The sequence below is a fragment of the Myodes glareolus genome, chromosome 13 (genome assembly GCF_982192425.1).
Source record: "Myodes glareolus chromosome 13, mMyoGla1.1, whole genome shotgun sequence".
Lineage (NCBI taxonomy): Eukaryota > Metazoa > Chordata > Mammalia > Rodentia > Cricetidae > Myodes > Myodes glareolus.
In genome coordinates, this window is record NC_142038.1 from 48,811,689 (window position 1) to 48,826,674 (window position 14,986).

The following is a 14,986-nucleotide window of genomic DNA, read 5'->3' on the forward strand; positions in this document are numbered from 1 at the left end:
AATTCCCTTTGGACCTAACAGCCACCTCATGGTTTGAGGAAGGCTGTAGTGGCATTTCAATTGTATTTTAATAAATAAAGCCTGCCTGAAGGTCTGAGAGTAAAACAGTACTACTGGTCAGTCTTACAGACCAGGTAATGGTAACACACACCTTTAATCCCAGTAGCCACAATGACACACCACACACTTTTAATTCCAGTAGCTACACTAGTTGCCATAGAAACTGGGTGGTGCATGCCTTTAATTCCAGCCCTAGAGAAGATTATAAAACGGGAGGATGCAGCTCTCGGACACAGTCTCATTCGAGATTCCTGAAGGCAGGATCGCCATTGTCAGACAAGGTCGAGGTAAGAGGAGGGGTTTTGCTTTTCGGATCTTCAGATTGAAGCAGGTGTGTCTTAGATCTGAGGCAAGGGGTGGGGGAAACTACACAATGACAGACACATGGACAGACACGGGCAGGTCCGCGACTGTCCGATTAGAGCAAGCTGTGGTTAGAACTAGAAAGTGGGTTATCTCCCCCCAAGTTGGGTTTTCAGAGAGCAGCTGCTCACTGGCTTTTGGGGTCTCTTTTTTGGGGGCATGGTTAGGGTTGATAGAACACAGATAATAGATCTTCAGCACCTGGACAGAAGAGTTAAGGGACCAAGGACTCGAGGCTTAGGGAACAAACTTATTCCTATAAAGTTTGGAGGCTTAATAACTAAGTATAACAATGCGGCTCTTAACAATAGTGTGGTGCCTGTCTTGGTTCCCCATGTGGTGGCTCATGCCTTTAATCCTAGTACTCAGGAAAAGAGAGGCAGACCTGTCTTTGTGAGTTCAAGGTCAGCCTGGTCTACCTAGTTTCAGGACAGGCAGAGCTATAGAATGGCAAGGACCCTCCTTACTCTCCTGTTCTGATTCCCATCTCTGGCTGGCTAACACACAAGAATTTTTGACATAAGTAACCAGCCTGACTACTGGCAAGGGAACTGTAGTTCCCCCTCCGAGAGGCTTCACAAGTGAGATGATTGAAACGGCCGAGTGTACCTTCCGCCCGGCTTCCTTGTGACCTGAGCATAGGAGGGAGCCCTTTGACTGCTAATGTATCTCTCTTCCACTGTGCAATCACGAGTCTGCACAGCCAAACCTTTAAAAAGTCTCCTTTTCAAGGTCAGAATTCTGTGGATAAGGAAAAAAGCTCATACTTATAACCAGATTTGGCTGCAGATTAAGCTCTGTCAAAGGTCCCTTGAAAGCAGTGCTCAGATAGAGTGCAACTCTCCTAAGGCCAACAAGGGGCAACTCCTTATTCAGAACTGCTGCTGTGTTTGTGTGCCCCCCACCCTAGGCTGCCTAAGGGGGGCCACAGTCGCACAGTCAGCAGCCAGAGTCGCTGTCCACTTTGCACTTAACATCTAAGTTTGCACACACACACACACACACACACACACACACACACACACACACACACACACACTAGCCTCCACCCCCAGGTCAGGAGCAAGCCCAGCAGCTAGGCAGGGCAGGGCCGCCCTGAGTCAGCTGGCGGCGCGCGCACCGCGTGACCCGCGGCCACGTGACCCGCGCGGGCCCAGCCGCCAGTGTTGTAACCTTCGCAGCCGCGGGAAGCGTGCGTGTAAGTGGGAGCGATCCAACCGGAGCCCCCGACCCCCGGACCTGGGTCACTGGCGGGTCGAGGGGCAGCGCGAATGCAGTCTGGGAGGGGGACGGACGGCAAGCCAGCTGCCCTCCTGCCGCAGGTTTATCTGTATCCCTTGGTACTTTGTGGGAAACTAAAGACCCTGGAAGCACCCCGCCCCTCCTGGACTCGCCGCCTCCTCCTCTAGTGCCCCTAGGTGACCCCGTGGCACCTCTGGTAGCGAAGGGAGCTCGAGGCAGAGAACCCGGCCTGGGTGAGGATGAGGATGTGGGCAGGAACGGGCCCTGCTGCTAGTGACTCAATGCTGTGTGGTTCTAGTGCCCTATCGTGAGATCGAGGAGGCACTGACCCACCCCGTTTTACGCAGGAAGGAACGGGTCCAGAAAATTCTGGGGCGTTGGGTGGTCCTCCCCAGCCAAGGATGACCCCACAGTACCGCCTCCTGGTGGTCAGTGGAGGCACCCGGCCTAGCCTGTTCACCTGTGAGCCGGGAGAAGGAGGCTGTTGCCAGGCTAGACTCTGTCCCCCTCTCCAGCTTTCTTTGCCCCCTGCCCTTCCCTTAATTCAGCGTGTTATCTCCATGCTGCAGGACGAGATGAAGCTCATTATCCTGGACCACTATTCCCAGGCCAGCGAGTGGGCGGCCAAGTACATTAGGAACCGCATCATCCAGTTTAACCCAGGGCCTGACAAGTACTTCACCTTGGGGCTCCCCACCGGTATGCTGTGGGAAAGAGAGGGTGGTGTGTTGAGGGGTCAGGATCATGGGCTCACTTAGCCCAGAGACTTCAAAAGATGGATTAAAATATTGTTGCCCTGATGCCCTCCCCATAGAGAAGAAAGGCACCGGGCTTCCTATGTGGGTTGCTTTAGTGGCTGCCTATTCCTGTAAAATCCTGGAACAGAAGGAGTCTTGGTGAGGCAGTGTTAGTCCTGAGAAAAACCAATTCCACGACTAATTAAAGCAAGCTTTATTAAGAGGTATACTAGGAACTAGCCAGCCGGCTGCTTCTCCCAAAGTTAGGATTTCAGAAGGCAGCATTGGAAGGAAGGAAGACAAGGCTTTGTAGATCTCAAGGGTAGGGGTTCCAGGTTGGGGTGGGGGAGGATATAGGCGGGATGATGGCGACAGAATATAGTAGGTGGTCAAAGCAAGGAAATCACAAATGGTAGTGATAACAAGGTAGTCCTTGGGGGTGTATAACCTTTTGAAACAAAGGTAGGGTCTCGAGATGGTTATAAACAACTTTTGAGACAAAGACACGATTGCCATTCTTGGGACAGGCAGCGCAGAGCCATTTGTAGTTAAGGTTACAGGTGGAGCATAGCCTAATCCTTGAGAGACAGAGGTTTAATCATAAACAGGAATGAAGCTAGTTCGTCTTTACTATAAGATGGCTTTTAAGCCTAGGATAGAGGCAGGCTGGTTCCTTAGCAGGGACATCCTGGTGCCCTGAGATGTTCATTTTATGGGATTAATTTCTGTTCTCTGCATGTAGGGGGTACTAGCTAAGTACTGGTCATGGGAGAATTGAGGAGTTAGTCATTCAAATAATTTTCCATAAAGCTTAATTGGTTATAAAACCCAGTGTCTTCTGAAAAAAACAATGTTACCTTTACATTTTACAAATTTAATTTGTAATTTTAATTTTACAAAGTAAAGGGAGATACTTTGGCTTTGGTCCAGTGCCTCAAAAGAATATCCTAAATATTTCTTTCCCAAGTGGGGAATATTGGTTTTCGTGGTTTTGTCTGACCCATCCACAAGAAAGAGGCCTTCAGACTTTTGCAGTAAATAACATAGCAGCAAATGTTTCAGGCTTCAATATTATAGCTTCTCTTCTGACTCTGTAGATAGGAAAACAGCCACAGACAATGTGCACATGAATGGGTAGCTCTGTCAATGAAACTTTATTTGTAGACACTGATGTAATTTTTATACGTCATGAAATAGTCTTTTGACTTTTAAAAAGTATATTAAAAGTTTAAGACCATTCTTAGGACTGGGGAGATGGCTCAGCAGTTAAGAGCACCACTGTTCTTGCGGAGGACCTGAGTTCAGTTCCCGGCACCCATATTAGTATGCTCACGACCCACTGTACCTCCAGCTCCAAGAGCTGCAGGGCCTCTTTAGGAGTCTGTAGCTGCCTGCGCTCACATGCATTTTCTCACACATACACGTAATTAATAGGGAATCTTTTTTTGTTTGTTTGTTTGTTTTTTGAGACCTCTCTCCCTAGTGCTGGGATTAAAAGTGTGTGCTACCAAGTAAGTATTGAGTGCTTGCTGTAAGCCAGGCAGTTAAGGTTCTAGGGATAAAGCAACAACACTGAAAAAAAAAAAAAAAAGAAGAAGAAGAACATAAATTCCTACTTCTTAAAGCTTAAATTATAGTGGAGAGAGAGAGGGTAAACAAGTTAATTAGCAAAATGTAGAGTATTTTAGGAGGGAACAGAAGGGAAAAGCAGCGCAGAAGAAGGCTGGGGGGGCGTGCTCAGTGGGGAGCTGCGTCAGCCATGGGGGCAGAGAGGCCTCTGGGAAAGCCCGAGGAAGTGAATTAGCCATGAAGTTGCTTGAAGGAAGGGCACAGCCTGTGAGAGAGGACTGGGTGCAAAGGCCCTGCGGAGAAGCCCAAGGCCGGCTTGGGCAGCCTCTGTGAGATTAGTTATTATGGGGCAGAAAGGAGACATTGGTGGGTTTTGGAAAGGAGTGATGATCTTGGCTGGATGAGGTTGAGTTTTTCCCTTTCTATATCTTTTTAGTTTTTGAAATATTTAAAAGAATTGAAATCAGCCGTATGGTACCATTTGCCTAGAATCACCAATTAATACCGTAGCACATTTACTTTTTTCTCTGGTTCTTGTTCTCTGTCTACCCTTGTAATTTGTTGTTGGAGTCACGTGACGGTCAGTTCCAGACATCATGACCCTTTTACCCTAAATCTTACCTCCCAGGAATGAGAACAGTTGTTGATAGCCCCATCACCACTGCAGACCTAAGGACCAGTCTGCACAGCATTCTGCAGTATCGTCCAATACACAGCCTGTGTTCAGAACCTTTCCCCAGGAGCCTACATTAGTTTTTATTTCCTTCTCCTTGTCTGTAGGCCTGGTTAGGGACCAATCTTGTGTCTTCAGTCCTCCCCTTGGCCACACCCTCATCTTGGAAGGTTAGTTTTTAGTTAATCCAATATCCAATCAGGGTTATTGTATGTTTGTTCTTTTTTTTAATTTATGATTTATTTGTCTTTATTTTATGTGCATTGGTATGAAGGTGTCAGATCCCCTGGAACTGGATTTTCAGACAGTTGTGAGCTGCCATGTGGGTGCTGGGAATTGAACCTGGGTCCTCTGGAAGAGCAGTCAGTGCTCTCAACCACTGAGCCATTTCTCCAGCCCCTGTGTGTTTGTTCTTTTCTCTGCAGTGTAGCTGGGGATGGGGCCCATCACTGTGCCATGCCCTCAGCTCGGCTCCTTTGACTTTTACCATCTTGTGGTCCTGTGTTTTGTTTGCTTACCTGTTCATGAGACTCAACCCAGGACTTCACTATTGTTCTGATAAGTCTTCCCTGAACTCTGAAGCACAGGGGGACCCTGTCACAGCTTAAATCTCTGCTGTGTCCCCATTTCTACACAGTGGTCTCTTCTAGGGTAGTTACCTCCGTCTTCCCATAGTTGATGCTCCTAGATCATCACATCAGGAATCAAGTCTGGCAGTCACTCAGATGCTGGCTAGTGACCTCTGTAGCTGGGTGACTGGCCCCGGGAGACCCTCACCGTCCTGACTGCTGGAGCATAACAGTCTAATGGGTGTTAGACACCAGCTCACAGTAGATGGATGGTAGGTGGGACTGGAGCATAGGTTGGACTGCAGAGCTGACGTTCCGAATGCTTCTTGCAGGGAGCACCCCACTTGGCTGCTACCAGAAGCTGATCGAGTACTATAAGAATGGAGACCTTTCCTTTAAATACGTGAAAACCTTCAACATGGATGAGTATGTGGGTGAGTGTCCTTCATGTTCTTCCTGGCTCTAGGGGCATCATGCACCTCTCGTGGACTCATCTTGGAGAGAGAGGAATGTCTTAGTGGTGATTGCCTCCGGCAGCTTGGCTTTACCCGGCTGTACAATGGGACTTCCCTTAGTAGTTACGTTAACAGAGGCCATGATTGGTGTAGAGACTTATTGTGCACAGCAGACATTTTGGCGAATACTTAGTACCTATGCAGGTGCCCTCCCCCCTGCTCGGTCCCCCGACTCCCTGCCATTTCTCTTTGGAACACCTGCAGATGAGATCCTGGAGTCCAGGTTCTCTGTGTGGCCTGTTTTCTCATGTGTGTCCTTCGGCTCCTTTCTGTCCCCTTGGTGGAGGCTGAGACTTGTGCCCTTGGTCTTCTGTCCTCACCGCCTGCCACTCGTGGGTTTCATTTTAAAGATTAAAAAACAAACAAGCAAACCACCAAACCTGATAAAATAAACATTAACCATCTTCAAAACTGGGGGTTTTGAAGTAGCCCAACTACTGGGGTTAGAGAAAGGGTGGATGAGGCAGGGGGTTGCTTTAGCCCAGAGAACTGAGGGCAGCCCGGGAATCACAGGCATTTCTTGTTGAAAAGCGGAAAGTCAAGGCTGGAGGGGTGGCTCAGTGGTTAGGAACACATACCGGCTTTAGTTCCAGCACTAGGAAGGCAGAAGTGTAGGATCTCAGTGAGTTTAGGGTCAGCCTGTTCTGCATAGCAAGTTCCAGGATAGCCAGGGTGACGCAGAGAGACCCTGTCTCAGTCCCACTCCCTGCTAGAGAAGGAACCTACACTGCTCTTGCAGAGAACCCAAGCTCAGTTCCCAGCACCCACATCAGGTGGCTCACAACCTCCTGTAACTCCAGCTCCACAGGATCTAACACTTTCTTCTGCCTCCGTGGGCACTACACCCGTACCCCCGCCCCAGCCGCCATAGACATCTTTTTCTTGAGCACTTGTTCATGTTGAGTTCAGTGCATTCATACCACTGTGACCCTCATCAGAACTCTCACCCTGCAGAGCTGAGACTTCCTGTCAAACTGCTCCCCAGTCTTCCTTCTCTCGAGGTGCTGGAAACCACTGTGTTCAGTCTGTTCCCCAGAACCTGACTTCTCCGGGACCCCATGTGAGTCAGGTCACAGACACACTTGACTGTTTGTGCCTGGCTTCTTCACATAGCATTCGTTCGCTTATGGTATGGACCAGATGTTTTTTGTTTCCCCTTTTGGTTTTTTTGAAATAGGATCCTGTGGTGTAGCCCAAATTGGCCTGGAACTTGTGATCTTCCCACTTTTCCTCTCCAGTGCTAGGATTACAGGTGTGGCCTGCTGTGCACAGCAGTTTATTTATTTCATCTTAGAGAACAAATGTATTTTGAAAATTACACCTAGGGTGCGTGTGTATGTGTACGTGTGTGTATATGTGTGTGTGTGCGTGTGTGTGCGCGTGCATGTGTGTGTTTGCGTGTGTGTGTGCTTGCGCGCGTGTGTGTTTGCGTGTATGTGTGTGTGTGTTTGCGTGTGTGTGCATGCGTGCGTGTGTGTATTTGCGTGTGTGTTTGCGTGTATGTGTATGTGTGTGTGTGTTTGTGTGTGTGTGTGTGTTTGCGTGTGTGTGTGTGTGTGTGTGTATCAGAGGATTACTTGCTAGAGTCTGCTGTGTCCTCCCACCATGTGACGTGGGTCCTGGAGATCAGGCCTTCAGCTTGGTGGCAAGTACCTTTACCCTCTGAGCCATCTTGTCATCTATACTTTTTGTTTTTGTTTGTTTGTTTGTTTGTTTTGAGACAGGATCTCACTATGTGACCCGGTTTTTCTGGAACCCCTTCTGTAGATCAGGCTGACCTCAAACTCAAAGATGCACCTGCCTCTGCCTCCCCAGCTTTGGGATTAAAGGTGTTTGGCACTAACTCTTGGCCAACCCTACTTGTAAATATGTTTTGAGACAAATTTTCCTTTGATTTTGGCATAGCTGAGGATTAAAGGCAACACCTGAGGTATACATGGCAAATGTTCTACCCCCGATGAACATTCTCGGTCTTTGATTTTAAAACATTTCAAGTGTTTTGCAACAGGGTCTCACTATACAGCCTTGGCTGGCTTAGAACTTACTGTGTAGGTCACACTGGCCTTGAACTCCTAGAGATCCTCCCCCTGCCTTTGTCTCCTGAGTGCTGGTATTAAAGGCATGACTTTAAATAATCTTCACATTGAGATTATTTTTAAACATCTTTCAGTTTTGAGAAGCTCTGGTATTCTCTTCAATCACTTAATGTTCAAGTTGAAGTTCAGACATAGTGGGAAATAATAGAAGGCGGGGTGGGATAGAAGGTCCAGGGTAAAGGATGTGGTCGCATCCATTACCCATGACTCGGTCTTACCACCCAGGTGGGCTAGCTCTAGCACAGTGTTCCTAGATGCCAGCTTGTGATCATTCCCTTATGAAAAGGTGATGAGTGTGTGCCCCTCCCCAACACCAAGGTGGTGCGAAAGCTCAAACTGAGGATCTCACACATGCTGTGCAAATGCTCTACCACTAAGCTACAGTGGGGATCAGAAAGAGATTTCCCAGTTCTCAGCCCACCCCCACCCCACCAGTATGCAGTTACAGCCCAGCCTATAGTCTCAGGTAATGGCCATGGTTGATGACACGCCAGCTCAGCCTGTACTACATGCCAGGGTCAGATGGGTAGTCTCCTAAGTGACTCCCAGTGTGATCTCCCAGCATTGTCCTTGGGAGAAAGGCTCGGACTCAACCCTGGTCTGATCGAGGATCCCCCGACCCCACAGGTCTTCCTCGAGAGCACCCGGAGAGCTACCACTCCTTCATGTGGAATAATTTCTTCAAGCACATTGACATCCATCCTGATAACACCCACATCCTGGATGGGAACGCAGCTGACCTGCAGGCCGAGTGTGCTGCTTTTGAGGAGAAGATCCAGGCTGCAGGCGGGATCGAACTCTTTGTTGGAGGTGAGCACGGCTCAGAGAGAAGCTCTGTCTTTAGGAAAGAAGAGAAAGGAAAGAACTAGTGGAGGGGAGGGCAGGAGTTTACGGGTCCTGCCTGCTTACAGAGTCAGCCATCCAGGCTGTTCGGGTTTGCTGGGCCCCGGCTCTGGGCAAGAGGAAGGGAGAAATAGCACTTCCCCAGTTTGGAGTGGGAGGGAAGCATTTCACACAATTCTGAGCTGAGGGTGGAGGCAAGATCCCAGAGTGTGCGTCTCAAGTAGAGCCGGCGGGAAGGGAGGTCACAGCTTGAGGTAGACCCGACTTGGGGCACAGATGAGAGAAGAAATGTAGCTTTCAAAGATTTCTTTCAGAGAAGGGGAGACTGTTGTTTTTGAAGTTCTCGGTCTCTGGGACTCACGGCTGCTCTACCGTCTCCACAGGCATCGGCCCGGATGGACACATTGCTTTTAACGAGCCAGGCTCCAGTCTCGTGTCCAGGACCCGTGTGAAGACCCTGGCCATGGACACCATCCTGGCCAATGCTCGATTCTTTGATGGTGATCTTGCCAAGGTGCCCACCATGGCCCTAACAGTGGGCGTGGGCACTGTGATGGACGCCCGAGAGGTAAGGGTTCAAGGCCTGTCTGCCAGCCTTGGCTAAGGGTGGGGAGAAGGCTTAACTTATTGTTCATTTCCAGCTATCCAGGCACCAAGTATGCATTTTTATTAACTAATTTTTCATAAATAAAGCTAAAATCCCTCTTGGCCTTGACACCTCTTCTCTTCTGCCTTTGGAGGTGAGGTCATGCCTGGGGTGAGGGCAGTCGCCTGAGCATTTTGTTGATGCCTTAGGGACCAGAGACTTGGCCCGCTGCCTCTGCTTCTGTACCTCTTTTATACAGCTTGTGGGCAGAAGCTTCCAGCACCACTAGCGGAGAGCTGAGACTTTGTACCTGCCTGGGTACTGACCAGACGCTTTTGGTCCCTGTGGTTGGTCACTGTTTGAAAGAACTCTGCTCCCGCAGCCCAAAGATGCTGTGTCTGTAGCCCTGTGCTTGAAGGCGATAAATGCCGTTAAATTGATTAGAATGTTTTAGGCTGAATTTAGTGACGTTTTTCTCTTAGAAAATCAGGTATCATTTTAACTTTATTTTTGTGTTCCAGTTTCCTTACTGTGTCTGAATTATACTTTATCGCATTTTTCTTCTTTTTTTTTTTTAAAAAAAGGGTTTATTTATTTATTATGTATACAGTGTTCTGCCTGCATGTATGCCTGCAAGACAAAAGAGGGCACCAGATCTCATTACAAATGGTTGTGAGCCACCACGTGGTTGCCGGGAATTGAACTCAGGATCATTAGAAAAGCAGACAATGTTCTTAACCACTGAGCCATCTCTCCAGCACCCTCATATTTTTCAAAATCATGTTTCTCTTTCTTTTTTTGAGAAAGAGTTTCTTTGTTTAGTTCTGGCTATCCTGGAACTCATTCTGTAGACCAGGCCGGCCTTGATCTTACAGAGATCCACCTGCCTCTGCCTCCTGAGTGCTGGGATTAAAGGTGTGCACCATCACCACCTCAAAATGATATTTCTCATTGTGAGTATGTGCATGTGTCTGTATATGTGCGCATGCAATTGCATGTCACAGCACTCTCATGGAGATCATGGGACAACTTTCTGAGTCAGTTCTCTCCTTCCACCACCTGGGACCCAGGGACAGACAGACCTCAGGTTGTCAGGCGTGGCTGCAGGCACCTTTACTTACTGAGCCGTTCACTGGCTCATGTGTTTGAATTTTAGAAGCACTTCCTTTTTCTTTCCTAGGTACTACACTCAGTGGGACATAGCTGTAGATCACTTTCCAATTTCTTTGCTCAAGTCGGTGAGAAAGCTTCTTAATCAGTGGAAAAGTAAACTTTGGTGAATTAAGGTACCTGGACTTCCACTGGGTGGCCTGAAGTAATCCCTCAGGGTCTGCTTGCCTCTTGGAAGCACAAGTGTTTGGTGGCTAGGCACACCAGAGTGGGCTTCCGACTTGGAAAATGAACCAAGGGCGGGATGTATATTAGGGCTTTTAGAACCAAGTTGCCTCCTGTGCCTCTGTGTTCAGTTCTTTAAGAGGGGAGCAGTGGCACACCTTAATTCCCAGCACTGGGGAGGCAGGGGCAGACATCTCTTGAGTTCAAGGCCAGCCTGGTCTACAGAGTGAGTTCTGTGACAGCCAGAGCTGTACGTAGTGAGACCCTGTCTTAAATTTTTCACAAAAAGGAAAGGAGCAGTGATCGTGTTGGCCACTCCGTGGTGGGGTGGAGGACTTGAGGTGAAAGGGGTCTGCAGAGCTGAGTTCTTTAGGTTACCTTTCAGCACGTGTGTTCTCGGTATCTTAGCTCTGCAGTGCCACCGCGTCCTTGCTTTCTGTAAACAGAAAACCCCACACCGAGTCACACGAGCACTTTCAGTGGTCTGAACTGGAAAGAACAGATGCAGGCGCAACCTTTGTGAGGGTCGACCTCGGGCCGACAGATAACTCCCACCAGGACTCCCCAAGCGGCACATCCCCATCGCTGGCCTGTTTTCTGGTCCCCAGGTGATGATCCTCATCACAGGTGCGCACAAGGCTTTTGCTCTGTACAAGGCCATTGAGGAGGGCGTGAACCACATGTGGACTGTGTCCGCCTTCCAGCAGCATCCCCGCACCGTGTTTGTGTGTGACGAGGATGCCACCTTGGAGCTGAAAGTGAAGACGGTCAAGTATTTCAAAGGTGAAGCTCTGGCAGTGGAGAAAGCCCTGGGCAGGCTTGAGTAGGAGGGGGAGGAGGGAGGGAGAGAAGAAAGGAAGGAAGGGAGGGAGGGTGGAAGGAGGAAGGGGTGAATCTGGCTTTCATTCTGGGTTTTATTTGCTTTGCTTTATTTATTTGAGTCAGGGTCTCACTGTGTAGCTCTGGCTGACCTAGAACTAGCTTTGTAGACCAGGCTGGTCTTGAACTCCCAGAGATCTGTCTGCCTCTGTCTCCTGAGTGCTAGGATTAAAGGATGCACCACCACACTCAGTGCCTGTTTTCTTTTTTTGTTTTCAGACAGAGTCTCACTTTATAGCCTCCAAGTTGTAATCCTGCCTCAGCCTCCTGAGTGCTGGCATTAGAGGCATTACTACCACATCCAACTTATTCTGGGCATTTTAATCAGCACTTATTTTTTTTAATGTGTGTTGTGGGGGTATGCATGAATTCTGGGGATCAAACTTAGATGGTGAGGCTTGTGCAACAAACACCTTTACCCACTGAACTATCTTGTTGGCCCACTACCTACGATCTCAATAATAATCAAACCCTACAGTTCACTATATGGTCATTCCGTTTCCTGTTCACGACTGGAAGGGTCTGTGTCTGGAGATCGTGACTGAGGAGACAAGGAGATGTAGTCACAGACCTTAGGGCTGTGGTAACCTCACAAGACCTGGAGCCTCAGGTTTCCTCTGTCAGGCATCATACGGGCATTTCTCTTGTAGCTGGGGCACTGAACCAGCTATCTAGGGATCTGTGCTTCCTTTGTTTCTGGATGCCTGTTAGGACAGTTGTAGTTTTTCTAGAGTGCCTGCCCAGTCATTGTAAAACTCTAGTTGTAAGCAAACTTACGTGACAATCCTCACTCATTAAGCAGCTAAATTAGAATTTGCCCTTTTCTAAAAAGATTAATCTTTAACAGCCCACTCCCACCCTGGTAGGGCTGGCACAGCTGTGAGCTCCGTCACCCCACAGAACCAACTGTGTTTAGTGTGTGGAGGTGACAGAGATCAAGGTCCTCTCAGGGCCACTTGAGCCTCTCTGTGCTCCTCTCGACAGTTGTAACATTGGCCTCTGCCTGCACTGAGTACTGTTTGCTTTCAATTTGTTACAGGTTTAATGCTTGTTCATAACAAGTTGGTGGACCCCCTGTACAGTATCAAGGAGAAGGAAATTCAGAAAAGCCAGACTGCTAAGAAGCCATATAGCGACTAGCCCGTGCCAGCTCGCCGAGTCCCTCAGAGGTACAGGCAGGTCTCTCTGGAACGTGTAAGAGAGTAGAATTACTTCGCTTCAGTTCCCTGTGGTTGCTGCAGACCCGTTCTAGGCACATACTGGCTGGGGAGGTTAGCGATGGGGAACACTGTTTATACCTTCTTTTGTAGTCCTGGGGTTTGAACCTAGGGCCTGGCACATGCCGGGCAAGTGCTCTACTAACTGAGCTGTGCCCCCAACCTTCTGCGCTTTTTTGTAATTTTTTTTTTTTTTGTAAAATAGAGATGATCTTCATCACTGACTGCCATTGTACCCAAGTGAGGACTCTCACCTCTCCATCTGCCCCTAACACATGGCCAACACACTCCCATCAAGAAGTCCTGACTATATGTGTGCTTGCTCTTGAGTGGGCATGTACACTTTGGAGTCTTGAGAGTCTCTCTTGCACAGGCCTGCCCTTTGAGAACCTTTGTTCCGAAGATCACACTTCCAGAACTTGAATTATGCACAAGGAAGCACCCCTTCCTATAGGAACCAAGTCCCTTAGGGAGAAGCCTATCCCTTGCTCCCATTGCCTGAATCTTCTCTTCTTGCTATCAACAGTTAGCCTTTCTGTAAACAGACTTTCTGGGTAGGTTTGGGCATGGGTGGGGGACTAAGATGGCTTTCACAGATAAACTCAGAGTTTCCAAAGTCCAGCCATGTCTTGTTCTCCCTCAAGATTCCAACAGGAGAAAGATGGAAGCCCTTTTCCCATCAGAGCTGTGTTTTTCTCTAAGGATTCTTATACACTCCCTAGTAAGGAGCTCCACTCGGGTGGTAGACATGCCCATGATTTCAGTGTTGTTTACCCCAGATGGAGAGCCGGCACACACACACATGTGCTGTGCTCTCCAGCTTCCTCAGAGCTGAGTGACAAGATTACACACAGGCTCCTCACTTATACCACATGTGATCCCCACCTCTCAGGTTTGCCAGGTGTCCTCGGATGGTCTCAGCATCAGAAATACAACCCTTGCCTGCTTGTCCTTCAAGCCCCCTTCCCAGGCTCCTCTGCTCTGCCTGTGTTTATATTCTCCAGCCTCAGTGGAGTGGTCACTGCCTCCTCCTTTGTCTTTGTGCCTGTTGAAGCGACAGCTGCCTGTTCCCGGTACAGGTTTTGAGATCCTGGCAGCCCCTCTAGATTCCTGGGACAGGTTTTGAGGTCCTGGCAGCCCCTCTAGAATCCCAGGACAGGTTTTGCGGTCCTGGCAGCCCCTCTAGAAGTACTGTGTTTAGTACCAGCATTTTGTCTCGTTTTTATATGTGATCATGCTGTCATTCTTTGCTAAGATAATGGATCATAGACTTGTTTACAATGTGATATTTTCTATTAAATCTAATATTTTCAAATAAGTTGTGTCATTTGTGAATTTTGACATTCTCCCAAGTTACTCTTCCATTGCTGTGAAGAGACACCACAACCAAGGCAACTTAAAGAAGAAAGAGCATTGAACTGGGCGCTTGCTTACAGCTTCAGAGGGTCAGCTCGTCATCATCATGATGGAGTGTGGCAGCAGGTCATCTTCTGAGGATGTATTTGAGCAACCCCTGTAAACATGATGTTGAGAGGGAAGAGGGGAGTGTGGGTCATGGCCTGCAGTCTGCAGCTTGACTCTTTTTTATTCTTGGCCCCAGGGACTGAGGATGGGTGCTGTCTGGATGCTGTACACAGGACAGGCTCTGCTCACCGTGCCTACATTTGGAGACAGCTGAACGATTAACAGAATGGTACTAAGACGATGGGAAGCTTTTGCCAGGAGCGGGCGTTTATTGCAGTCTGAGGTCTGAGTAAACTGAAAAAGCAAAATGAGTTTAGTGCTTTGGGAAGAGTAAGCTGCCAGTGAACCCCAATCTCCACCAGGAGAGTAACTGAAAGTCAGGGTTCAGCAGATCTAGGGAAGACCGGGACTTGACAGGCCAACACAGAACTGGTAAAGAGCAGGAACAGACTCTAGTAAGGTGTGAACATGGTGCCCTATGATGGTTTGAGTAGGAATGGTCCCCATGGGCTCATGTATTTGAATGCTTAGTCACCAGGGAGTGGCACTACCTGAAAGGATTAGAAGGTTTAGGAGGTGTGGCCATGTTGGAGGACACCACTCACTAAGGGTAGGTTTGACGTTTCAAAAGCCCAGGCCATGCCCAGAGTCTCTCTGCCTGCACATCAGGATGTAGCCCTCAGCTACTGCCCTGTGCCTGGCTGCATAGCATCATGCTCCCCGCTCTAATGATAACAGACAAACCTCTGAAACTAAGCAAGCCCCAGTTAAAAACTTCCTTTTGTAAGAGTTGCCATGGTTGTTGTGTCCCTTCAAGGCAATAGGACAGGGACTAAGA

General features: G+C 48.6%; 1 protein-coding gene across 6 annotated transcripts; it reads left to right on the forward strand.

Annotated features, from left to right (window-relative positions):
- Positions 1–228: 228 nt before the first annotated feature.
- On the forward strand, positions 229–14,002 carry Gnpda1 (glucosamine-6-phosphate deaminase 1). 6 transcript variants are annotated; one of them, XM_085699943.2, is made up of 8 exons: positions 229–347; positions 2,235–2,364; positions 5,546–5,647; positions 8,452–8,634; positions 9,051–9,235; positions 11,197–11,371; positions 12,507–12,642; positions 12,890–14,002. In XM_085699943.2, exons 2-7 carry the CDS (start codon positions 2,241–2,243, stop codon positions 12,605–12,607), a joined length of 870 nt encoding a protein of 289 aa, XP_085556069.1. In that variant the 5' UTR covers positions 229–347; positions 2,235–2,240; the 3' UTR covers positions 12,608–12,642; positions 12,890–14,002. The 6 variants fall into 6 exon arrangements, with proteins under 6 accessions (XP_085556069.1, XP_085556068.1, XP_085556070.1 ...); XM_085699942.2 differs by having other exon boundaries at positions 12,507–12,636; XM_085699944.2 differs by having other exon boundaries at positions 12,507–12,636; positions 13,577–14,002.
- Positions 14,003–14,986: the final 984 nt, after the last annotated feature.